Source organism: Psammomys obesus, unplaced genomic scaffold, assembly GCF_907164565.1.
Source record: "Psammomys obesus unplaced genomic scaffold, mPsaObe1.curated_primary_1811, whole genome shotgun sequence".
Lineage (NCBI taxonomy): Eukaryota > Metazoa > Chordata > Mammalia > Rodentia > Muridae > Psammomys > Psammomys obesus.
In genome coordinates, this window is record NW_026595981.1 from 25,728,399 (window position 1) to 25,753,572 (window position 25,174).

Sequence of the window (25,174 nt, forward strand, 5' to 3'; positions counted from 1 at the left end):
CACTCAAGGACTCCCTGGGTCTGTCCTGTGTCTCCGAAGCGAGGCTCTAGGGTCCCTGGTCCTGTAGGCCAGTCTGCAAGCCATCTCTGCCTCTCCCTCAGGGGCCATCGTCCCCAGCCTCTGTGACACATTCGGGCTATGCATGAAAAGCTCTGAGAACGGGGGCACCACAACCTAGAGCCCGAAGACAAGCAGCCAGGCAGAACGTCTCTACAGCTAGTCCCTTCGGAAAGCCTAGCGCTCTGTGCCCCAAAGGGGAGAGCCATTTATAATTCATACTCATATCCATTTCTATAGTTGTGTGTGTGTGTGTGTGTGTGTGTGTATGTGTGTCGCAAGCATGTGGCAGCCAGAGGACAACTTAAAGGAATCACTTCTTCCCTTCCACCATGTGTGTCCTTGGGGATCAAACTCAGGTCCCCGGACTTGGTGGCAAGCACCTTTACCCACGGAGCCATCTCGTCCATTTCAGAGTTTGGATCCCCACAGCAGCACCGGCAGGTAGCTGGGAATGGCTGCTGCAGTGCCGCCTCCTCCTGAACCCTGCCTGTTTGCCCCACCATGGAACTCTTAAGATTCCACACGAGCAGAGCATCGCCAGGGCCCCAGCTCATGTCCCTCCGCTCTCGGACTGGGGGCACCCAGGACACATACCTGTTTTTCATCCTTCTGTGTCCAAGGCTCCAAGTTCCAGGCCGGGAAGGGACTTGCTCAGCTGTGCTGAGGGAAAACGTGACTGGTCCCAGGTTCACGAACAAGAGAGACCTGCTTTATCTCAGGTCACGTGATGGTGACTTGCTTGGCCTGGCAGGCTGGCAGAGCCGACTCCATGACCCTGAGTAGACAGTATGGGTGGGTGTGCCCTCTGCCTCCTGCTGATTGTCCCCAGTGTCTTTCTTCCCAACTCACCAGCCAGATAAACCTTGACATCAAGGACAGCTGGCCATGCTGAATTAAAAATCGAGTACCTCAGCCTCCCTCAGACTGTATGAGTGCCTGACTTCTGGCCAGTGAGTCACAAATGAAATGGTACTTGTTTGCTTGTTTGTTTGTTTATGAGGCAGGCTCTCATGTAGTCCAGGCTAGCCTCAAACTCAACGAGCAACCAAGGATGACCTTGAACTTCTAAGCGTCCCACCTTGACCTCCCGAATTCTGGTATTATGGGCACGCATCGTCACCCTTCATTCCTTCAAGGCTGGAATTTGAAACCAGCGTCTGGTGCACACTGGACAAGCACTCTCCCACCCGGGATCAGTCATTTCTACGAGGCACTTTCAGAAGCACCACAAAGGTGCGCTGTCTGCTGTCCCATTTGCTCAGGTGGCTGACGCTCAAACGGCCACATTGGACCAGAAGGTGATGGCTGGCTCCGTCTTTGGGAGCAGGAGTGAAAACGTGTGAAGGATTCTAGGTTCCTGACAATTCACCCCCACGCCAGCCCTAAGTCTCCATCCTCTGGACTCCTTCCTGAAGAGAACAAAACCTGAAGTGTTGTCTAACAGTTATCCTTCGGTGTGGGTCAGCGGCGGAAGTGCCTGGCAGCTGGTTAGAAACAGCGTCACGGGCCCATCTAAGGCCTTCTGAAACGCAGAGACTCACGTACACACACATAGCATACACAATGCACACACACACACACACACACACATATATATATACACGTATACATATACACACATAATGCACGAACGCAGCGTTTCACTATGTTGTGGCCTCAGTCTTTCAGGCGTTGGGGGTCGGGTGTACCCCAAAATGCCCAACTAGCATGTTGTGTTTAGCAAACCCTAAAAGTGATGCTGATGCATGCTCGGGTTTGAGAAGACTAACTTTGGGGGTGTTTGGGCATGGAGGAGGAGGCATGCACAGTTATGTGTATGCCTGTGGAGACCTTGGGTATCACTCCAGTCCTGGAACTCACTATGTAGGCCAGGCTGGCCTCAGAGATCCTCCTGCCTCTCTCTCCCAAGAGCTGGGGTTAAAGGTGTGGGCTACCATGCTTGGTAGGTTTTGTTTTGTTTTGTTTTGTTTTGTCTGTTTGTTGTAGGTGTTTTTTGTTTGTATTTTGGTGGTTTTTTTTTTCATTTTTATTTATTACATATACAGTGTTCTGCCTGCACACTAGCAGAGGGCACCAGACCTCATTATAGGGGGTTGGGAGCCGCCATGTGGTTGCTGGAAATTGAACTCAGGACCTCTGGAAGGACAGCCAGTGCTCTTAACCTCTGAGCCATCTCTCCAGCACAGTATTTGGGGGTTTTGAAACAGAATTTCTCAGTGTAACAGCTCTGGCATTCCTGAAACTCGCTCTGTAGACCCGGCTGGCCTCAAACTCACAGAGATCCCTGCCTCTGCCTCCTGAGTGCTGGGACCGCACTGGAGACCAGAAGAGGGTACCAGATCCTCCTGGGACTGGAGTCACCAGCAGTGATTTTGAGTCTCCTGGCTTGGATGGTGGGAACTGAACTCATGACCTCTGGAAAAGAAGCAAGAGCCAGCTGTTAAGCCCCTCCCCGATTTTTTGAGGCAGAGTCTTATGTATCCCAAGCTGGCCTTGAATTTCTCAAGTAGCTGAGGATGACCTTGAACTCCATGCACAGGGTGGCTCACCTGTAACCCCAATACACTTGCAGCTGATGAGCAGGGACCGTCGAGAACTGAAGATCGGCCTCTGCTCCCTAGGGAGTGCCAGATCAGACAAGATGGCCCAGCAGGCAAAGAGCACGCTGACTGCTCTTGCCCCAGACCCGAGTTTGCTTTCTGTCAGCTCTTTTGTTACAGCAATGAGACAAGAAAACAACAGGATGATCAGAAGTTCTGTACCCTTAAAGCTGTCAAAATAGCAACAGTGGGGCCAGGAGAGACCGCTCAGCAGCCAAGATTTCACAGTGCTCTTGCAGAGGACCCGAATTCCGTGCCCAGCAGTCGGGTGGCTCACAACCACCTATAACTTCAGCTCTAGGGGACGGGATGCCTTTGGCCTCTGGGGTCACCTGCATTCATGACACACCCCATAATTAAAAATAATAAAAATATAACTTAAAGTTGTTTTTAACATGCTAAGTTACGCTTTGCACAACTAGAGTTGGCAGAAACAGGCCAGTCTGTGGGAGAGGGGGTACGGGTGCTGGATGAGAGCCAGGAGCAGACGAAGAGCAAGAGGGCAGACGGAGGAAGGCGGGGCGGGGCCGAGTGTTTAACGCGGCGTGAGTTCACCCCAATTGCGAGCTCCATAAATGCTTAAAAACCACTTTCAGTTTTTTTATGGGAGGCTAGTGCACACCCATTAAAGCACAAGGACTGTAAATGTTTAGCTTGATGGCTTTTCACAAACTGAACACGGCCGCAGAACCAGGAAACGGCACCCACTCCAAGCCCCTCTGCCTCCCCCGCTGCTGCGACTCTGTACCGTGGGCACGAGCGCATGCGCATGCGCCATCTCTCCAGTCCCTCCGCCTCATTCTTTTTTTGAGACAGGTGTCTTTCTGAATCAATTGTGCTAGCCTGGGCTGCCGGCCAGATCCTCCTGTCCTGGGTTAGAGACAAAGGGAAGTGTCTTTCGGTGACTCTGTGCACACGTTTCTGTGAGTGGATACCGCTGGGGATGGGAGTGCTGACTTCTGGATGGTCCCTGGGCTAGAGACAGATGGCCAGGTTTTCCAACGTAGCTGTGCTGGTTTCCACTCACAAGATTGCTGTTTGCACAACCGGGGGGTAGGCCGGGGACGAACACACGTTTTATCCCCGAACTCAGGAAGCAGAGGCAAGCAGCTCTCTGCAGAGTCAAGGACGCAGAGTGAGGCTGTCTTTAAAAATATTTTTAAAAAGTACTGGTTGCTAGACAGAAAAGACGGCTCAGCAGGTAAAGGTGCGTGCCTCCAACCCTGATGGACTGAGTTCAGTACCTGGGACCCACAGGATGGAAGGAGAGAGACAATGCACACACACACACACACACACACACACACACACACACGCACACGCACGCACGCGCGCATGCGCAGGCGCCCAGTGAACCTGCTAACATACTCATGCCCTTGACATGATCCTGGGCTCAGCCCCAGCCACCCACCCACCCCAGAGGTCCACTGCTGGCTGCACCGTCACCTGTCACAACACCCACACTCCCCCTTTCCTGGTCCCCTGGGGTCTAGCTTTGCAGAGCTGCAGGCAGGATCGTGGTGGGTTGGTCACAGGTGCCAGCCCAGGCTGAGTGTCCTCGGGGCAGGCCTGTTTGCGGAGCTAAGTGGCCTCTGTGTACCTAGCCCCGGCGATGGCCCTGGCTTATCTCTGCAAACACCTCAGGATCCGGCGGATCCTCCATCCTGAGGTGAGGCTTCCATTAGTCCAGGGTATATCTGCTCATCGCTGATAAGGTCCCCTCTGGCTTCCTATCACCTCTGGATCTAAGAAGTGGTTCTTGACAGGGGTTCCAAGCAGGGGGTCAGGGGGATGGAAGCAGGGGGCAGAGGAACCATACGGAGGACCTCTCCTGTCCACAGAAACGCTCTGCCTCCTGCCTCTTGGGTGGATACCGGGTCCTTCTCGGAAATTCCTAAACCCCATCAGCCAGCCACTGCCACTGCTAACAGCCCACACCAACACACAAACTGAGGCCGAGCAGGACGGAGGTGTGCCTGATAGAGACCCGCCATCTGATCCCCCCCCCCTCCACGTCTGTAAGGACCTGCCTCAGAGGGCAGCTGCCGTCACAGTTCACACAGCCGATCAGCGGCAGGCGGCCATGTGGCCTCACGCTCTTTACAGATCCTGCACCTGTCTCCTAAGACACCGCCAAGTTAATGTCACCTCCTGCCTTCACAGATGGGGAAACTGAGGCACGGATCCTAGGCTATCTCCTAGGCGGCTTCTCTGTGCCCTTCTGTGCACCCCCGTCTGGGTGTCAGACACAGCACCTCCTTTTACACGCCCAGGTTACAGAAATCGATCCTCTCTAAGTCTAGACCAGGGCCTGCAGGTCATTACATCTCAATTTGCTCTTAATTAAATCCTGTCTGGTTGCAGGAGAGGGGTGGAGCCGGCCAGGAGTTTGGTTCCTTTCCGAACTCGTAGAAGAGCACCATGATTTCTGCACTGAGAAAGGGGAGTCCTTTTAAATACAAAACCTCAAACAAATAAAGACTTTTAAATCTGGCCACATGAAAATGGAATACTGTATCTCGGGGTGTGGTGGCTGTCTCTTGTAATCCTAGCACCTGGGAGTCCGACCAAAGAGGATCCAGGAACAAGGTCTGCCTGGATCACACAGCCAGTTTTGGAACCACTGTGAGCTGCGCGCTCTGGGACCAAGCTCAGTGTCTTCTCAGCTGGTTCCCCATCCCTGCAGGCTCCTCCTGTGCCCTCTAGCAATGCCTCGAGCCTCCTTCCAGCAAGGACCAGAGCCAAAGGGGGATGCTGTCCAACAGGAAAGAGCAGAGCCAGGCCCAAGCCCAGGGAGGAGGAGAGGGACACAGGCTGAGGGTTTGCCAGGAGTCTACAGCAGGCTGGCAGCACCCTAAGACCCATGGGGAGAGAGGAGAGTGCCAGGCCTTTCCCCTAGGATGAGTATCCAGGCATGTGTTCGTGTGAGGTGGCATGGAGTGCCTTGGAGTAATGGGTGCCCTTTCCTCCCGTGGTTTCCCCAGGCCTGAGTTCCCTGGAATCTCCTGGCTTGCTCACCTAGGTTGTGTGTGTGTGTGTGTGTGTGTGTGTGTGTGTGTGTGTGTGTGACAGCCTCACACAGGTCCGACCCCCAAACCCTGCCTAACAGCACTGATCTTTAGCAAGCTGCCTGGTCTCTCTCTGGCCCTTCGGGATTCAGCATCTGTAAACGATGGAAGAAAGGGGCTTCCTGGCAAGGGCGCTCAAAGGATAAGATAAATAGAAAATAACAACAACAAAAGACAAAACATAAGGATGGGTGAAAGGCACCCCTAATCCCAGCATTGGGGTGCTGTTCGTCATCTGCAGTCAGTCCTTCCTCTTCCCGTAATGTTCACCCTTTCTCGCTCCCCTCTGTGCCTGTGGTACTGTACCCCTATATTCTGGAGTAAAGTGCACGATCCGAAGGGACACTCCACAGCTTCCATTCCGGCTACTCTAACTAAAAAGAAGCTCATTGAGTTGTGTAGTCTTTGGTTCTGGTTCATTTCAGTATGGGATTTCTCTTTCTTTCTTTCTTTCTTTCTTTCTTTCTTTCTTTCTTTCTTTTTTAAGACAGGGTTTCACTGTGTAGCCGTGGCTGTCCTGAAACTCACTTTGTAGATCAGGCTGGCCTCAAACTCAGAGATCTGGCTGCCTCTGCCTCCCAAGTGCTGGGATTAAAGACACATGCCACCATGCCTGACCTTTAACTTTTTTTTTTTTATATAATAAAGCTTGAAATAAAATTTTAAACACTTTAAGCCATGTGGAAGCTGTCCACCTACATTCAGGAGGGTTAGACAGGAGGGTCAGTAGTTCAGACTCAGCCTTGGTTGGTTACTAGTGATTTTGAGGCCAACCTGGGCTACATGAGATCTTACTCTAAAAAAAAAAAAAAAAAATCTTGGAGAGATGGTTCAGAGGTTAAGAGCACTGGCTGCTCTTCCTAAAGGTCCTGAGTTCCATTCCCAGCAACCACATGGTGGCTCACAACCATCTATAATGTTGCCCTCTTCTGGCATGAAGGCACACATGCAAGCAGAATACTGTATAAATAATAAATAAATCTTAGAAATCTTTTACGGGAGACTTTAATGATGTCTGTGCTTAGGTACAGTTGCGGTTCATGGTGAGGGCAGCCTGTATTTCCTGCTTCCTGGCATTCCTGTGCTCACTATGGATGCTCTTCTGCAGACTTCTTTTTTTTATTAGACTTTCATTCTGTCACAGTTAAAGTTCCCACTTCCATGAGAGTGAGCCATGACCAACAGCAACTTGCAGAGGCTTGAAGAGCTTATTTTGCTTACACTTAGCGTCCACCATTGAAGGAAGTCAGGGCAGCACCCTGGAGGCAGGAGCTGAGGAGGAGGCCATCAAGGGGTGCTGCTCATGGCTTGCTCAATTTGTTTTTTCTTTGTTTGTTTTCTGATTTTTGAGACAGGGTTACTCTGTGTAGCTTTGGCTGTCTTAGACTCGCTTTGTAGGCTGGCCTGGAATTCATGGAGATCTGCCTGCCTCCGCCTCCCTCAGTGCTGAGATTATTGACTTATGCCACCAGTGCCCAAGCTCAGTTTGTGTTCTTAGCCTAGAGGTGTCTCCACCGCAATAAACTGGGCCCTGCCACATCAACCACTAATCAAGAAAATGCCCCCACTGGCTTGCCTGTAGGCCAATCTTAAGGAGGGATTTTCTCAACTAAGATTCTCTCTTCACAGATATGTTTGTGTGAAGCTGACAAGAACGAAACGGCACATATCCCTAAGTATTCCATTCACATCACCCTCACCCCCCCCCTGCTGTTTTTTGATCGTCAGCCCCTCATGTGTTTGCTGTAACCTCAGCTCACTTCATTGTATCTTGTACTTATTCCCAACAGCAATCCTTCCAGGCCCAAGTCATTAGCTACGTTTTCACTGAAGGGGAACGGGGCTCAGAGAGGTGAAGCGATGAGCTTCACAGAGAAGGCAGTACTAGCTCAGGCTAGCGGAACCCAGCCTTAGGAGGCCAGGCCACCAAGAGGAAGCCAGATTCCAGCACGTTCCGCAGCCCTTCCTCTGGACAGCACGGAAATGGATGACCCTGGCCAGAGCCATATCTCTAACCGCCACTATTCCTGGATGGTAAAGTGCTCACTCGCACGCTCTCTCGCCTCTGCCTCTCTCTCTCAATTGGCGCCCCAAACCCCCTGAGAAGTACCGGCCCACCTCCACCCCTCCTTTAATTACTCCTGGCTGTAATGAATGTCTGAGCCACTGAGACCCAAGCTTCATCCTGAGCTTGTCTCCAGCTCCCTCCAGCCCTGCCTTCTCCCCCTCCCGGGACTGGTTGGTTTGGGTCCAGCCCTATCCCCGTCCCTGCTCCCAAACCAGCTGCAGGGTTTTGCCACAATGAGCACCCCGGGGATGGGGGCAGGAGGGTCACTAAGGTGGGGGAGAAGAAAAGCAGGCTGAGACCAGAACAAAGGAGCCTTGGCCCAGACTGGGAATGTATTCAAGTCCATCCGCCCTGCGGGGTAGAGCATGCAGCTCCCAAGGGCTGCTGCTCCTGCCCCAGCGCACGCATAGACACACACACACACACACACACACACACACATACACACACACACACACACACACACACACACTCAGCAATCCCCCTCACCAAAGGCTGTGTGCCCACCTCTGCTTCAGATCCAGTCACAAGACACTGTGTGCCCCCAGAGCCCACAGAAGCAAACAACCCAAGTTGTTTCTGTTTTCAAAGATTTATTTATTTATTATGTGTACAGTGTTCTGCCTGCATGCCAGAAGAGCGCACTAGATCCCATTAAGCACAGTTGTGAGCCACTGTGTGGTTGCTGGGAATTGAACTCAGGACCCTTTGGAAGGGCAGCCAGTGCTCTTAACCTCTGAGCCATCCCCTCCAGCCCCCTATGTTTTCATTTTCGTTCGTCTATTTATTTGGTAACTGGGTCTCACTAAGTGGCCCAGCTGGCCTTGACTCTTCCCTCCTGATAATAGTGACCAGAACCACCTGTAGTTTGAATTTTGTTTTTTATGTGTGTGAGTGCTTTGCCTGCATGTATGACTATGTAGCATGTGTGTGCCTGATCCCTGATGAGGTCAGAAGGAAGGCATCAGATCCCCCGGAACTGGAGTGACAGATGTTTGTGAGACGCCACGTGGTTGCTGGGGACCAAGCCCAGTGCTGGGTTTCAGACCCCTGACAAGCGGCTGCATATTTAACACACTAAAGTGGACCTGGCCTCCAGGTTCTCCCAGCATCCCTCAGTCCCTACCTGTTACAAGGCACGGCTGGCATGCCCTGCTCTCTGCCCTCAAGTTTCCAATCCAGGGGCTGGGCTTCCCTATATAATCCAGACATTTTGGTTCCCTCCCTCCCTCTGTATTTTCTCTCTCTCTCTTCCCCTTCTTCTCTGTCTCCCTCCCATTGGTGGCTTCCCTGGTCTCATTCCCTGGGACCAGCAAACCCACCCAAGAGCTGCATCCAATAAACCTGCTTCTATGCTTTAATCGGACTTGAATCAGCCAAGACCTATTACCCATGTCCTCAGCTAGAGCAGCCAACAGCAGGCACTCTTCGCTTCTGAGCCATCTTTCCAGCCCCACCCCCATACTCCTCTGCTCCAACCCCCCCCCTTACCACCCCTCGCACCCCAACCCTGACACACAGACTTTAAACGGAGAAAGTGGATCTGAGACCCAGCAATGACATGGGTTGTGGGGCATAGACAAGGGGAGATGGCCCAGCCTCCTAGACTCCCCTTTCCCACGCTATTGAAATTCTTACAGCAGTGGGGGAGGGGGAGGAGAGAGAGAGGAAGAGAGGGAGAGAGAGAGAGAGAGAGAGAGCTCACAACTTGTAGCAATCCGCAGGCCCTGGGGTACCAATTCAGGTCTTCGGGCTTGGCAACAATGTTTCCAGCCACCGAGCCATTTCACTGGCTCTGAGGAATCAAATTTGAATCCTTCCCACTTCAAGGCCAATGTGGTTTTATTGGATCATCCCCTGCGGTGACCCACCCGTCACCTAAAACAGCCATAGGAAAGAGACAGGGCAACGAGTGGGTACCCAGGACTCAGGTAGGTTCAATCCCAGCACAGTTCTTTCCCAAGTAGATTAGAGAGTTGGATGTGGGACAAGAGAGTTCAGCTGGCAAATGCGCCGGCTGCCAGGTCACGTGGTGGGAGGACAGAACCAACCAACAAAAGTTGCCCTCCGACCTCTACACAGGAGAAACCACAGAGAAGGGGTCCACGGCCTGGTCCACGGAGGGGAGGCGTTTAGCGGAGGAAGGCCTAGAACTCCAGAGTGAGCTGCTGCCGGCAGCCAGGCGAACTCTCAACGGTGGGGTCTCTGTAAGCCGAGGCCAGCCTCAAACTCCATATAGAGTGAAGGATGACCTTGAATTCCTGACACCTCTGCTTTCACCTCCACAGAGCTCACCACAAAGCCTGCCTGGTGAGACTCTTTTTTTCATTCTTTTTTTTTTTTTTAATTTATTTTTTTGGTTTTTTTTTGAGACAGGGTTTCTCTGTGTAGCCCTGGCTGTCCTGGAACTCGCTCTGTAGACCAGGCTGGCCTCGAACCCACAGAGGTCTGACTGCCTCTGCCTCCCGAGTGCTGGGACCAAAGTTGTGCAATGGCCATGCCTGGCTCTTATTTTTATTTCTTACTGACATTGTTTATTTCCGTGTGTTAGTGTGTGTGCCCGCTACGATGTCCATGCGGAGGTCAAAGAACATTTTGAGGAAGTCAGTTCTTTGCCTCCACTGTGTGAGCGCTGGGGGTCGCTAGGCAACAAGCACTTTTACCCACTGAGAAGCTATGGGTTTTTGGTTGGTTGGTTGGTTGGTTGGTTGGTTGGTTGGTTGGTTTGGTTGGTTGGTTGGTTGGTTTTGAACTGCAGAAGAAGAGGCTGAAGTATGGGCCTTGCCCAGACCTGGTCCCTCGGACGGACGGATCAGTTCGCTTCGCGTATTCCAGCGGCCGCGCTCCGACACGAGTAAACTACCGCGTCCTCGGACGGAGCCACGAGTCGGCGTCCCCCTCTGGTGGCCGTTACTTGTAACTACATACAAATACATGGCCTCCTCTCAGTCTCTGCGGTATCTACGCCTGCGGACTGCGCCTTCCTGCTTGCGAGGTCCCAACCACGGATTCTCAGTGATTCCTCCTACTACTGACATGTTCCCAACCTCTTGTCCACCGTGGGCTCCTGTTTCTACAGTCCCTCTTGGCAGCTGATACTCACTCGAGGGACACGCTAAATGTGTACCCTCTGGAGCTTCAAGTGTCATATCGCCGGGACCTCTCCAGATAGGACTTCTCTCTTGAATGCTGAGCCCCATTTCCAACCACCTCCTAGGAAGCACCTCACTGCGTGCGTCGGAACCCAGCCAGGCTCATGCGAACTCTTTAACGAGAATGCCTACTCCACGGATTTGGTGTGACAGTTGTTAACACCTGGGGCTGACCTGATGTTGTGTTTGCCCAGCATGCCTGCGGTACTGTGGTCAAGCCTGGTGCCACACGCATAAGCCCGGTGGCACATGCTTACAACTGGGAGGGAGGTTCCAGGCTGGGTTTCTCTCCTGTAGCTCTGGACGTCCTGGAACTCACTGTGCTGTAGACCAGGCTGACCTCGAACTCATAGAGATTGGTCCCACCCCTGCCTCCCAAGGGCTGGGATCAAAGGTGTGTGCCTGTGCGCCACCACGACTCAGTACACACTTACAGACTTAGTCCTTGAGAAATGAAGGCGGGGGGGGGGGGTGACTGGGGGAGGTCAGAAGTTCAAGGGCAGGGCCAGCAAGACGACGGTTCACGGAGTAAAAGCACTTGCCACCAAGCTAATGACCCGAGTTGGATCCCCAGAATCCACGTGGTGGTAGGAGAGAGGGCTGACTCAAGGCAAGCTGCCCTCTGACCTGCAAGTGTGTGCTGTGGCACTCAAGCCTGTGCTTGCACAAACACACCAAACAGAGAAATGTAAAAGAATCATTGTCTTCCAAAGGCATTCATGGCTACACTGTCAGTTTGAGGCTGGCCTGGATTACATGAGAGTCTGTCAAATTAGAGAGAGAGGGCCACCTGGCAAATGTTTACAGTAGTGCCTGGAGGAGTCCCTATTATTTTGCAGACAGATTTTTCCTAAATATCTCTGATCCCCAAAGTCTCTCTTCCTCTCTCTTAACCTTCCCCTCCTCCTCTTCCCCAACCCCTCCCCCCCCTCTAATTATCTAAAAGTCTCAAAACTGAAGGTCTGAACATCTCTTCTCCTTCTCACAAACCCCCAGGGCACTAGGGAAAAGATGAAGCCTATAGCACCTCCTGCTGGAATGCAGCTGGTAGAACACCTGGAACAGCAACTGAAGACAACGTTGTGTGTGTGTGTGTGTGTGTGTGTATGTGTGTGTGTTTATGCATGCCATGTACATGCGGAAGCCTGAACAGTAAGTGATCTTAACGGCCGCTCCATCTCTCCAGGTCCCTGGAACTGAAATTCTTAAGCCCATAAACCCATTTGCTTTTTCACCGGGCATATATTAGGTATTTGTGAGTATTTCGTATTTACACGAGCATTTCACCTTCAGTTCCAGCACTTGTGAAGCTAAAGCAGGAGCATCAAAAACCTAGAAACAATCCGGGCTACACAGCAAGATGCTGTCTCAAGAGTTGAGTTGTTTTGTTTTTTTTTTTTTTTAAATTTTATTTAGTTTTTTTTAAATATATTTATGTCTTGAAGGAAAACGACAGCTGGAAAAAAACACACTTGTATGTATTGGCTGTGTCCATAACATATGAGATGGCTCTGGCTCGCCACGGGTGGAGGTGCTTGCCACCAAGTTTGATGCGCAGAGCCCACAGGGTGGAAGGAGAGAACTGACTCCCACAGCTGGCCTGGCCCCTCCCCATGAACAGCTGCGCACCCCTGCATGAAACTGAAACATACATGATAAATTATTTGTAAAAAAAATATTTTTAAAGGGACTGGAAAGATGGCTCCGTGGTTAAGAGCACTGGTTGCTCTTCCCAGAGGACCCGGGTTCAATTCCCAGCAACCCAACTTACAACTGCCTGTAACTCCAGTTCCAGGGGCCCTGATACCCCAACACAGACAAACTTGCAGGCAAAACACAACTGCACATTTTAAAAAAATTATTTTTTTTAATATACAGAAGGGCAGTTGGATGAGGTGGCACATCCTGTGACCCCAGCACTCAGGGAGGCAGAGGCAGGCAGATCTCTGTGAGTTCAAGGCCAGCCCTGGCATACAAAGCAAGTCCAGGACAGCACAGGCTACGTAGAGAAACCCTGTCTTGAACCCATTCCCCCCCCCCCAAAAAAAAAAAAAAAAGAGAGACAGAAGACCTTTGGAGGTGGCTCAGTTGGCAAAATGCTTGTTGAAGAGGGGGATCTGAATTTGGAACCCCTAAAAAGTGTGTGCCGAAAATCCCAGCATTGGGAAGGGATGGACAGCAAGCTCCTAGGTTAGAGTGGAGATGTCAAAAAGCAAAAGGAAAGGAAAGAAGGGACAGAGGGGGCGACACTTGAGACTATCTCTCAAAAACAACCAAAATAAAGGGGGGAGGCCTCCCCTTTAAGGCTGAGGAGCCCCACTGCGGGAGGCATTTGCATGGCTGGGTCAGGTCCCTGTACCCCTCCATTACCTTCATGCAGAGGCTGGCCTTCACTAAGTAAGAAGCCTCGTGGGGACACACTGGCCCCAGGTCCATCAGCTCCGTGTTAATCATTCACTAGGGCACACCTGGGTCCCATTGGCCGCCTGGGGACACAGCCCCCTGGGTGGGAGGCCAGCCAGTGTCTGTCCCGTCATCGGCAATGCAATGCTGATGACACTCCCTGAACTGAAGGGGTGGGTGGGCACTCAGGAAGCCCCCCAGCCTGAGGAGGGAGGCAACAGCCCTGTCTCCAGGGTCCTCCGGGCTGGGACAAGGATGGAGGGAACAGGATTAGAAGGAAGAGGAAGAAGAGATGTCTGAAAGGGAGAGAACGGAGGAGGGTGAGCACTCAGATGGGCTTGCAGCAATGCCTAGGGTAGGGAGGGGAAGCACGCTGAAGGATGGGGGCTCCAGGGGGCTCTGAAGCCAGAGAGGTGCTGTAGGACGGACGTTATCATAGCCCACCTCCTTTGGGGACTGTGAGACGTGCATGTGGTAGGGGTGCACCACCGGCCTGACAGTTGAGAGGGAAGAGGAAAAGGGCTCTGGAGGGTCCACTGTGTGTGTGTGTGTGTCTGTCTGTCTGTCTGTCTGTCTGTGTGTACACACGTGCCCGTCCACACACGGAACGTCCCAGCCTTACGGCACTGCCTGCCTAGCTTTCTAAGTCAGAGGACGGAAACACCAATGAGAAGGACTCAAAGTTCAAGCTCTCCTCCCACTCCAGATGCCCCGGCCATTGTGTGTGGGTGTGCTGACGGGCCGGTTTCCAGGATGGGGTCGGCACACTTACCCAGCAGCCTCTGGATTTTTTTTTTCCTTTTTGTGGACAGAGCCCAGAACCTCTCACAAACTCTACCGCAGAACCGCATCCCCAGCATAGCATTCTGGGAACACCTCCACCCGGGAGGTGACTCAGGTGACTCCTCTGTTAAGTGGTACCCTGGGGGCCTGGGGAGCAAACCCACACTAAGAGCAAGGTGTGGTAACTCATAGCCTGTGCTCCCCACACCCAGGATGCTGAGGTGAGTTCCAATCCAGCCTGGGACACACAGCAAGACACTTTTTCAAAACAAGCCCGCAGACAGCAGAGAGCGAGCGGAAACACTAGGGAAGAGGTGATGCCCAGCGTCTGAGGTGTGTGATCTTGGCCAAGTGGCCGTCCCTTTACAGTGACAGAGTTCCATTTTCTCCTGTCACACTGGATGGAGTGTCCCAGGGGTAGGACAGGACTAACGGAGCACACAGGGACGCTTTCGAGTAACACAGGCACACCGGTGCCCTGTGACCTGCACGTCCCTACTGATGAGCCAAGCATCTTGGCTCTCAGTATGTCTGCATCTCAAGGTCCTGGTTGGCAAATGAGGGAACACGACACCTCTCCTGGAGTCACCATGAGGACAATGGAAGGGGGTTTCACAGAGCTGGGCATTCCTGGGGAGGTGTCACCTGGAACTGAGGTATTGCTAGCACCTGTCACAAAGCTAACTGTTTTCAAGCCAGCAGGCTGAGCAAATCCATCTGGAATGCAACAGGCTTGTTTTGTTCTCACTTTAAGCATTTTTTCCCCCTGTTTCTCGCAAGTGACATTGGCCTTCAAGTCACAGTCCTCACATGAATTGATTTTAGCTTCAAACAGCCTAAAGCATTACTAAGAACAGAGGAGTAGTACCTTGAGGCTATGATGGTACAACTCACGGTGGCTCCAGCAGGAGTTGACAAACGCTGGCTAGTCTGACCATGTGCAGACACATCTGCTTTTTTAAGACAGGGGTTAGGCCCATGAGTTCGAGGCCAGCGTGATCTACAGTTCCAGGACAGCCAGAACTACACAGAAAAACTCTGCTGGGGGTGGGAGTGTGGGGGAAGGCTTTTCCTTAGCCTAGGCTGGCCTTGAACTCTTTATGAGGTCATGGAAGACCTTGATTCTGATCCTCCGGATTCCCCTTCAGGAATGTGGGGGTTACAGGTATCTAGATTATGTAGACCCCTGGAACTCGCTCTGTACACCAGGCTGTCCTGGAACTGGATATAGGCCTGCCTCTGCCTCTTTATCTTTTGCGACAAGGCCTTACTATGTAGCCTAGGTTCGCCTGGAACTCGCAACCAACCTCCCGGGAGGGAGCTGAGATTACAAAGACGCCCCGCCACTTCCACCTTGTTTTGCATCCATAGGCTACAGTGAAGGACCACGCCCTGTGTTCAATTTTCCCTGACTCCTCCCTCCAACTCCTGTACCAGCGCGACTGTGCGAATTCGCAGACACACCGGGGACACCTGGGCGCTTCCCGGAACCAGCATTGGTGGCGGATTAATGAGCTCCACCGCTCTAAATCTGACCTTCCTGACCCTCCCTACCGGTTCCAGTGTACCCCACAAGGGGCGGAGAATTCTAGAGGCCCCACCCTCCGGACTGGGCTCTGCCCCTTCCCAAGCGCACCCAGAAGCCCTCGGCGCCTCCTATCCCGCCCCGCCCCGAGTCTGATTCAGCCCAGCTCAGCAGCAAGAAGCCCCGGGGCTGTGCTCTCCGGACCGACCGCCACCTGTGGGTGGGGGGGCGAGTGGGTTTGGTTGTCGTCATGGCGACGGCGTGGGTAGCCAAAGCCCTGCGGTCCGCTGCAGCGGCCAGAAGGCTGCGCAGCCCGGGAGGTCCCGGGGGCTCACGGAAACTGAGCGGTAGCGCTCGGCGTCGAGGGCCAAGGAGCGCCAGCCCGGGACGCCGGCTCAGCACCGCGAGGGCCCCCGCAGAGGACTCGGAGGGCGCTAAAGGTCGCGTCCAGTCTCCTGCCGTCGAGGAGCCGTGGGCACCGCTCCCAACGCCCCTCGAATCCCCTGCGCCTCCCGCCGGCAGGTCACTGGTGCAGCGGGACATCCAGGCCTTCCTGAACCAATGTGGTGCCAGCCCAGGGGAGGCACGCCACTGGCTCACACAATTCCAGACCTGCTACCACTCGGTGGACAAGCCCTTCGCCGTCATGGAGGTGAGCCGCTCCTGTTGTCTTCGTGGTGTCACCGCAAGGAGATGGTGGCTGTTCGGAGTGCCAGGCTTCGAACCCTGAGCGCTTTAGCGCCGGGTTGGTGCTGGGGTTGGGGGGCCGGGGGGAAGCCGGGAAGCCAGGAGGCTACGGAAGCCGAGCCTGGCGCTAGTGAGGAGGTAAGGGAGCCCAGAGGTGATGTCTGAAAAAGGGCCTCTCGCCATGGACGCAGTTAGGGGTTCGGTCGGCAGAGCTGTCGCACCACCCCTCCCCCCAAGGTGTCCCAGAGTCCAAGGCCACTGGGAGGAGCCGAGGGAGGAACGTTAGTGCTAGATAAGGGGGTGGCCAAGACCTAGCGGGCAAAGGGCGGAGCAGTTAGCCAAAAGTGGAGTGCAGTCACTGAGGGTCCTGAGGCCTGCGCAGGGCCAGGCGGCTGGGAGCCACTGTCGTGCCCCTGAATGCCCGCTCCGCTCCTGTGCAGGTGGATGAGGAGGTGCTTCAGTGCCCAAAGGCGGTGTCCAGCCTGGCTTTCGCCCTAGCCTTCCTGCAACGCATGGACATGAAGCCGCTGGTGGTCCTGGGGCTGCCGGCCCCCACGGCACCGTCGGGCTGTCTTTCCTTCTGGGAGGCTAAGGCGCAGCTCGCTCAGAGTTGCAAGGTGCTGGTGGATGAGCTACGCCATAACGCGGCTTCTGCTGTGCCCTTTTTTGGCGGCGGATCAGTGCTGAGCGCTGCGGAACCAGCCCCCGATGCCAGGTCAGTGTCAGCCCCGCCCCACCCCGGCATTGGCAGAGCCCTGCCCGGGTCCCTCTCGAGCACCACCACGTCTGGCCCGCAGCTACGGCGGCATCGTCTCGGTGGAGACAGACCTGTTGCGATGGTGCCTGGAGTCCAACAGCATTCCCATCCTGTGTCCCATCGGGGAGACGGCTGCGCGCCGCTCGGTGCTTCTTGACTCCCTGGAGGTGACCGCGTCTCTGGCCAAGGCTCTGCGGCCCACCAAAATCGTCTTCCTCAACACTTCAGGCGGCCTGCGGGATACCCGTCAGAAGGTGTGCCCCTCTCCAGCGCCATCTCATGACACTTAGGCAAGACTGAGCCCCCTGCCCTGTGCCCACTGTATGACTCCAGGGCAGGCCACAGGTAAACTCTCAAGCCGAGCGCTAAGAGAAGACTGGAGAGTGGGGCTGGAATTGGGTGCCCAGATCTGAGCACTTCCCAGCAGAGGGCGGAAAGGTTAAGTGGTCAAAGAGAGGTCGGTAGGGCGGGGCCCAGTTTAGTGTGGGCGTGTGTCTGCCGGAGGCTGGACGCTCCTCTTCTCCCCGGGACTTAGATCCTAAGCAACGTGAACCTGCCGGCCGACCTTGACCTTGTTACCAACGCCGAGTGGCTGAGCACCAAAGAACGCCAGCAGATTCGCCTCATCGTGGACGTGCTCAGCCGCCTGCCGCACTACTCCTCCGCGGTCATCACCGCTGCCAGCACGCTGCTCACGGAGCTCTTTAGCAACAAGGGTGAGGGCCGAGAGAAGGTGGGCTGGGCGGAGTCCGCTGAGCACCGGCGGGGCCTGGCTGCAGGGGGCAGCCTCCCCACCCCAAACCCGGCATCCCGCCCTCCCGCCGTCCCTCCCCCGTACTCAGACAGTGGGGCCTGGAGGAAGATGGGCGAAAAGCGCACCCAGCGCTGGACCTGACCCTGGCGCGACCTAAGCCCGCTCTCCGATCTCCCCAGGCTGTGGCACCCTGTTTAAAAACGCTGAGCGGATGCTGCGAGTGCGCAGCCTCGACAGTCTGGACCAGGGCCGCCTAGTGAACCTAGTCAACGTCAGCTTCGGCAAGAAGCTCCGGGAAGACTATCTGGAGTCCCTGCGTCCTCGGCTGCACTCGATCTATGTCTCTGAGGGGTGAGCCTCCGGGTTCCACAGGGCAGGACCCAAGGGTCCCGAGCCGGGCAGCTTCGGGCCCGGGAGAGATCCCAAGCCTGCCTCTCTCCCGCTGCGCCAGGTACAACGCTGCGGCCATCCTGACAGTGGAGCCTGTACTAGGGGGCACCCCGTATCTGGATAAATTTGTGGTGAACTCCAGCCGCCAGGGTCAGGGTTCCGGACAGATGCTGTGGGAGTGCCTTCGGAGGGACCTGCAGACGCTGTTCTGGCGCTCCCGGGTCACCAACCCCATCAATCCCTGGTAGGTGCAACCACTCATGACCCGGGCTCCGCTAAAGGGCAGCTGGGCATTCCCTCCTTTCACTAGCCTCCTTTCTTCAGAGACAAGTCTCCTCCAGGGTCAAGGCCACCTAGGGACATTCTTCAGTCCCACATTTCTGCTTTCTCTGAAGCAAGTGGCATCTGACTAGGATTCTGATAAATCCTGACCCTTCCAGCTCTCCTCAGGCTTGGTTGCCAGGCTCCTGACGCTAGGCTGTGTCTCTGAGGAACACCCCCCCCCCCTTTTCATTCAGCAACCTTGTCGTCAGCCCCCACTGACCTGCTCTGTGGGCACTAGAAAATGACAAAGGACTTGCTCCTTTGCTATACCAGGCGGGAAGGGGGAGGGGAAGCAGCATTATCTCCGCCCTCATATTCCTAGTTGTGAGATTCTGGTGAGTTACCGAACTTCCCTGAACCTTGGCTGCTGTTTTGGGGAATGACAATATGGGCTTCATGAGCCACTCCAGGATAAAAGAGCAGACATTTGGTCCTAGTGGGCTGTTACATAGAAGACAACTAAGAAAACACAGAGCAAGCACCAGCCTTGTCCCAAAGCTGACCCTTCTGCCTCCATACCCAGGTACTTCAAGCATAGTGATGGCAGCTTCTCCAACAAGCAGTGGATCTTCTTCTGGTTTGGCCTGGCTGACATCCGGGACTCCTATGAACTAGTCAACCATGCCAAGGGGCTGCCGGACTCTTTCTGCAAGCCAGCTTCTGACCCAGGCAGCTGACCCGTCATCATGGGCCCTGTAAATCCTGGGATGGACAAAAAGCCATGCCCGCTGGGGGTGACCCCGGGCAGCTGAGGGGAGGAAGTTGACCAACCATGTCTGCTGAAAGGCACCGGAACAGGACAAACAGAAAGAGTGAAGCCAGCCAAAGACCCTGCTCCAAAGCCAAACCAGACAGTCTTCAATGTTCAGCCTGGGGAATGGGACTAGGATTGTCTCCCAGGGAACTACTTAAAGGGCAGGCCAGTTTCCATGGCCTCTGTGCTGTCTTGAGGCTCCTTTGTCTTACACAGCATCTAAGCCTGCTTGACTTGACCTACCATTCACTTCACTTCCTTTGCGCCTTGAAATTCTTCAGGAGGCCTCGATTAAAATATAAATGCTTGTCTGAGTCAGTCACACTTGTCTCAAAAACAAACTAAAAACTGAAATGACAATCAGGACTTCAGGGTACGGGGGATATCTTTTTTCAGTACTGGAGATGGCACCTAGGGCCTGAGACATTCTAGATTAGTGCTCTACCACTGAGCCACGCCTCCCCGCAGCTGATGTTTTAAGGTTTCTTTTTAAAGACAGTAACCCTCTGGGAACAAGAAGCCAGGTTTTTCATCCAGTGCTTCTGGAGGATTTTTTTTTTCCTGCTGTTGTTGAATTTATCACAGGAAGTTGACTGCCAAGTACAGTATGATCATTCCAACTGTTGCTAGGTGGTGACATGGGCTCAAGTGTTTTTTATGTGTATGTGTGTGTGCAGGTATCCACAAAGATAAGATCCCCTGGAGCTGGAGTCACAGATGGCTCTGAGCCACTTGGCATGGATACTGGGAACCAAACTATCATTCTCTGAAAGGTCAGCCAGGGCTCTTAGTCACTGAAACCTAAACATTTTTTGGTTTTGTTCTGTTTTTTTTGAGACAGGGTTTCTCTGTGTAGCTTTGGCTGGCTTTGTAGACCAGGCTCGTCTGGAACTCAGAGATTCTCCGGCCTCTGCTTCCCAGAGTGCTGGGATTACAGGCGTGTGCCACCCGGCCTGGCTCACTACATATTTTCCTAAGATTTAATTTTATTATGTGAGCTGGACACATGGCCGAATGGTTAAAAGCCCTGGCTGTTCCTCCATAGGACCCAGACTTTATCCCCAGTACCTACCCAGTGGCTCACAATTGTCCAATTCTATGGGATCTGATGCCCTTTACTGGCATCCACGGGTGCCAGGAATGAACATGGCACAAAGATGTACATATGGGCAAAATACCCATACACATTAAAAGATGTCATTTGTGCATGTGTTTGCACAAGCACCTATGAAGGCCAAAGAAGTATTAGATCTCTTGGAGCTGGAATTAAAGGCATTTGTGTCTGATGGGATCTAAAGGCATCCACAAATCCATGCCAGGACTACACAGAGAAACCCTGTCTCAAAATATAAAACAAGGGGGCTGGGTGTGGTGACACATGCCTGCAAGTAATCCCAGCACTTATGAAGGCAGAGGCAGACAGATCTCTGTGAGTTCAAGGCCAGCCTGGTCTACAAATGGAGTCCAGAACAGCCAAGGCTACACAGAGAAACCGTCTCTCAAAAAAACTAAAACAAACCCTAAGAAAACCAAATTACAGTAAGGGTTTGGAATGTGAGGCATCTTTCTCCAATGGTAGCCATGGAACCTAGGACCTAGGGCATTCTAGGCAAGTGCTCTATCACTAAGCTGCCTCTAGCTGATGTTTTAAGATTTCTTTTTTTTTAATTACTTATTTGGGAGAGAAGTTAAGAGAGGGTTCCTCTGTGTAGCCCTGGCTGTCGTGGAACTCACTCTGTAGACCAAACTGGCCTTGAAGTCACAGGGCTCTACCTGCCTGTTTCCCAAGTGCTGGAATTAATGGCATGTGACACTATGCCCAGGAGGTGTTTGTGTGTGTGTTGTTGTTGTTGTTGTTTTGTTTTGTTTTGTTTTTAAAGTTTTTGAAGAACTCTCAGAACTGGGAATGTTGGGGAAACCAGGATAGGGTTTAACCCAAGGTGATCTATCAAGAAACCCAAAATCAATCCCAGCCAGTGGCAAAGTGTCCATAGGGAAGACAGAAGCAAAGGCGAAATGTCTGTATAAAATGTTTATTTTTGTGGTCTGGTGTTTGAGAGGGTGCCCCACCCAGCCAGCCAAGCAAGGAACTGAGAACACTTGCAGCAAGCAGCAGGCTGCCTGGCTGGCCAGCTCCACCCTGCACATCTCAGAGCACACCAGGACCTGCTCTGAACTCTACGGTGGGAGTTAGAGAGCTGGGATTGTTTCTGCACCGGCAGACCCCCGAAGAGCCCAGGTAGGTAACTTCTGTAGCACCAGCCACTCTGCCCCTCCTTGCAGGGCTCCTTCTACATGTGTGAAGATACACATGTGGAAATATACATACACACACACACCTAGTCTGAAAAGCACTGCTTAGCTGCATCTGTCAGGTTCCAAAAGGAATTTTCACATTTGCTTACTTCCAGATCTTCCTCTGTCCCCTACTACTAGTACCTGCATCCCAGCTTTGCCTTACTCCTTTCTCAGGGACTCTTCCTTCCCTGGACACATGGGGGAGGGGCAGCTGGCCTCAGCTCTCCCCTAAAATAGGTAAGAGAAAAAAAAAAAAAAAAAAAAAAACAACCCTATGAGGCATTAGCTTGAGGGCTCCCATCTTCCCAAAGTCTGAGCCACAAACTCGGGGAAGCCATCTTAACTATTAAACAAAACAAAAACAAACAAAAGTAAACAAACAAACCAAAAAGCATAAATAAACAGCAACTAGGCCAGCAAGGAGGAAGGTCAGGTGGCCCTTGGTTGCCCCCTGTGCCCAAATCAGGCTCTCCCTGTGAAACTCAGCCATCTGTAGCCAAGATGACAGCAGCCCCGAAGATCCCCACACTCTCGCCAAGCAGCTTCATCTGGTTCCAGAACTCGACCCGTCGTGTGTTGTGCCAGTAGGAGACATTGCCATCAATGAGCAGCATGACGGGAGGCAACAACACAGCCAGGATCTGGGCAGCCAGGGTGACGTAGTAGCCTGACAGGAAGGCCAGTGCCAGGACCCCGTAAAGTACGAAGAAGAGCTGGACCATCAGCTCCCCTCCTGGAAGATGGTTCAGGTAGACCAGCCGGTCCTCCTTGCTGTGCTGCAGTGAGTAGGCCTAGAGACACAGCATCCTTTCAGACTGTGCAGCAGACGAGTGCCTCTCTGAGGTGGTACCCACAAGTCAGCCCCTGTAACTCAGGATGGGGACTCTCTGAAAGGAGGGCCTGTGTCTCCCTGATTTTAGGGCCCCAGGAGATAAGGTTAATCTCTAACCTCCCTGGGAGCTTCTGATGAAAGACGTGCGCCTCCTACTTTTGAATATATACACCACATAGAACTCTGCATAGAAGATGTGATTCCTGGTTCCTATGAGGAGGTCAAACGCTTGAAGTGTAGCTTCATCCTCATCTACAATGACCTTCCCAAGCACCAGGGAGAACTACCTGACTATCTTACACAACCCCCATCAGCTCTAAGTGGCAGAGTTACAACTAGGGCTGAGTGCACCACGCCTCTCCTTTGACCCCGCTCTGAGAAAATTATCACTCTTCTTTGCTGGATTCTCAGCATTGGGGCTGAATGCTCCAACTCCTTTTCTAGCTGGTGGCAATAATGTTGGAAGAAGGGACCCTCAGCCAGCATCAGGTACTTGGAGGCCCTTGAGAACCGAAAGGTACCCAGAGTAATCTTAAGGAGCCACCGGAAATTACCTGCAAGGCCTTGCTCTGCCCAACAGCCAGGATTCTGCTGGGCTTACACTCACATATCACCCCCGTACAGTGCCTCCAATCAACAGAACCCCCAACCTACCACACAAATGAGGTAGATGCCCAGGAACACCTGGCCAGTGGACTGCAGAGAGCGGCTTCGTGGTTTCTGACGGTACAGCTCCCCGGCCCCGCTGGCCAGCACCAGAAAGCCACCAATGATGGCAACTGTGCGCGAGTACATGCGGACCTAAGGCCAGGGAGAAAAGGGACCCCAGTCAAGAACTGCAATCATTACGCTTCTCTTGGTTGTCAAGAACATAGAAATGACCCCTTTATACACATCCCATTCTGTCTGATGAACCCTCCTACCTATTCCAAGTGTGATGGACAGGTACTACAGAGAGAGATAAATCTCTTTACAAGACACAAACTCAGGGCTGAGAGGGTATAAGTAAATGGTCTGTGGTCGTACAGAAAGTAAGTGGCAGAACCCGGGTGCCACACGCTGCCACCTCCTCCACCCCCAGTCTGAAACCTAATCCTGGGGTTCTTGCCTCTATGTAGATTCTATATGATCTGAAACAAGAATAGCCAGCTGGGGGTGGGGGGTTGGGGTGTACACCTTTAATACCAGCACTCAGGAGGCAGAGGCAGAGACAGACAGATCTCTGTGTGTGAGTTTGAGGCCATCCTGGTCTACAGCACAAGTTCCAGCACAGCTAGCGCTACACAGAGAAACCCTGTCTAGAAACAAAACAAAACAAAACAAAAAGAATAACCCCACTGTCCCATGGTTTTTCACACAGCCCAGACCTTGAGGCTACCACCTCCATGCCACCTTCAGGCTTGCAGCGGCTGGTACAGCACCTGCATTTGCAGGCACAAATTTTGTACTATATATTAATATTAATTACATATCATAAAACCTGATGATGGGCAGACCTGATACTCTCTAAGGTCTCTTTTGGTTTATGAGTCTGAGACTAATAAAGTAATAGTTTAAAGGATTCTGGGAATCTGGTTACATTGAGTTACCGGTCCCATCGATACACTGTGGCACGATTTTGGGAGAGTCCGTTCCCCATCTCTGGACCTCCATTTTCACACTCTACTAGGGAGGCAGAATGGTCTCTACGGGTCTGCCAGTCTGTGCATGTAATAACCGCCACAAAACTGCTACCTACCTCGGTCCTCCCAGTCTTCCCTTCACGCTTTGGAGTACCACACATGCCCGCCCGCTCCTTGTCCATAGCTAAGTCTCTTCTCGAGTTTCTGTGCTCACCTTTAGCCAGTCTCCGTAGTGGACATAGCCCCCAATGTAAGCGGCATAGGTGCTGATGGCCAGCTGGAGCGCGGCGCCCAACGCGAACCACCGCCGCTTCACTCCGAACGACATGAAACTAGCACACAACACAGCTGCCCCCATGTCGAAATACAGGTAAGGCACTGGGATGTCGGGCTTCCTGTGAATCGAGTGTAGGGGACAATGAAGTCGGAATGAACCGGGATTAAGTGTCTGGGAACACTTAGGTAAGTTCCCGCAAGCTCCACCGCTCTCCAGAAACTGGAGACCCTTTTCACTGTTGGGGCCGCCACATCAGTTCTGGTCGTATAGCAGAACCAGAGCATCTTCCAACCTGAGTATCAATTCCTTCCAGCCTAAGTGTCCCAACTTCTGGGCCCCAACTTCCACCAACACCACCGCACCCCAGTTCCTGAGACAGGCCGTACAGCCCCCACCGCATTCGACGGCTTCGTGGGCGCACTCACCGGCGCGCCTCGGCCCTTTCAGCGTACAACATGAGTTGGCTGAAGCAGCCCCAAAAGGGGCAGCGCGTGAGCAGCACCGAACCCAGCTGCATGATCAGCTGCAGCATCCAGCGTCTCGAACCAATCTTCGAAGCCATCTTGGGAAAGGGCAGTCCGCTGCGGCCTCAACCCGGTCTGGGAGATCAGCACAGAGGAGAATCGTGCAACTTCCGGTCCCTCACTGTTTTTCTCTTCGTCGGGAAACAAAGTTCTTGCTGTCTAGTTCCGGGAGCAAAAGCCTTTCTGAACTCTGCCTATGGAGAGAGCACAGAGCTCTTTTTTTTTCTTTTTTCTTTTATTTTCTTTTTTCTTTTATTTTCTTTTTTCTTTCTTTCTTTTCTTTCTTTCTTTCTTTC

General features: G+C 53.1%; 2 protein-coding genes across 2 annotated transcripts; one reads left to right on the top strand and one right to left on the bottom strand.

Annotated features, from left to right (window-relative positions):
* Positions 1-15,811: 15,811 nt before the first annotated feature.
* On the top strand, positions 15,812-19,639 carry Nags (N-acetylglutamate synthase). The gene is made up of 7 exons (XM_055620498.1): positions 15,812-16,311; positions 16,787-17,061; positions 17,144-17,357; positions 17,639-17,819; positions 18,037-18,208; positions 18,309-18,491; positions 19,095-19,639. Exons 1-7 carry the CDS (start codon positions 15,910-15,912, stop codon positions 19,246-19,248), a joined length of 1,581 nt encoding a protein of 526 aa, XP_055476473.1. The 5' UTR covers positions 15,812-15,909; the 3' UTR covers positions 19,249-19,639.
* Positions 19,640-21,344: 1,705 nt separating this feature from the next.
* Positions 21,345-25,126, bottom strand: Tmem101 (transmembrane protein 101). Its single transcript, XM_055619954.1, has 4 exons — positions 24,780-25,126; positions 24,292-24,472; positions 23,110-23,256; positions 21,345-22,414 (listed from the first exon to the last, which is right to left on the bottom strand). The coding sequence occupies exons 1-4, from the start codon at positions 24,914-24,916 to the stop codon at positions 22,106-22,108; spliced, it is 774 nt and encodes a 257-aa protein (XP_055475929.1). The 5' UTR covers positions 24,917-25,126; the 3' UTR covers positions 21,345-22,105.
* Positions 25,127-25,174: the final 48 nt, after the last annotated feature.

Excerpts from the sequence above, each read along its gene's own strand:
- Tmem101 (XM_055619954.1), bottom strand. The coding sequence starts at position 24,916 with ATGGCTTCGAAGATTGGTTCGAGACGCTGGATGCTGCAGCTGATCATG. Across the intron at positions 24,473-24,779 it reads GAAAGGGCCGAGGCGCGCCG|GAAGCCCGACATCCCAGTGC; the intron begins GTGAGTGCGCCC and ends CTCGATTCACAG. Across the intron at positions 23,257-24,291 it reads ACTACGGAGACTGGCTAAAG|GTCCGCATGTACTCGCGCAC; the intron begins GTGAGCACAGAA and ends CCCTGGCCTTAG.
- Nags (XM_055620498.1), top strand. The coding sequence starts at position 15,910 with ATGGCGACGGCGTGGGTAGCCAAAGCCCTGCGGTCCGCTGCAGCGGCC. Across the intron at positions 17,820-18,036 it reads GGAGCTCTTTAGCAACAAGG|GCTGTGGCACCCTGTTTAAA; the intron begins GTGAGGGCCGAG and ends CGATCTCCCCAG. Across the intron at positions 18,209-18,308 it reads TCGATCTATGTCTCTGAGGG|GTACAACGCTGCGGCCATCC; the intron begins GTGAGCCTCCGG and ends CCGCTGCGCCAG.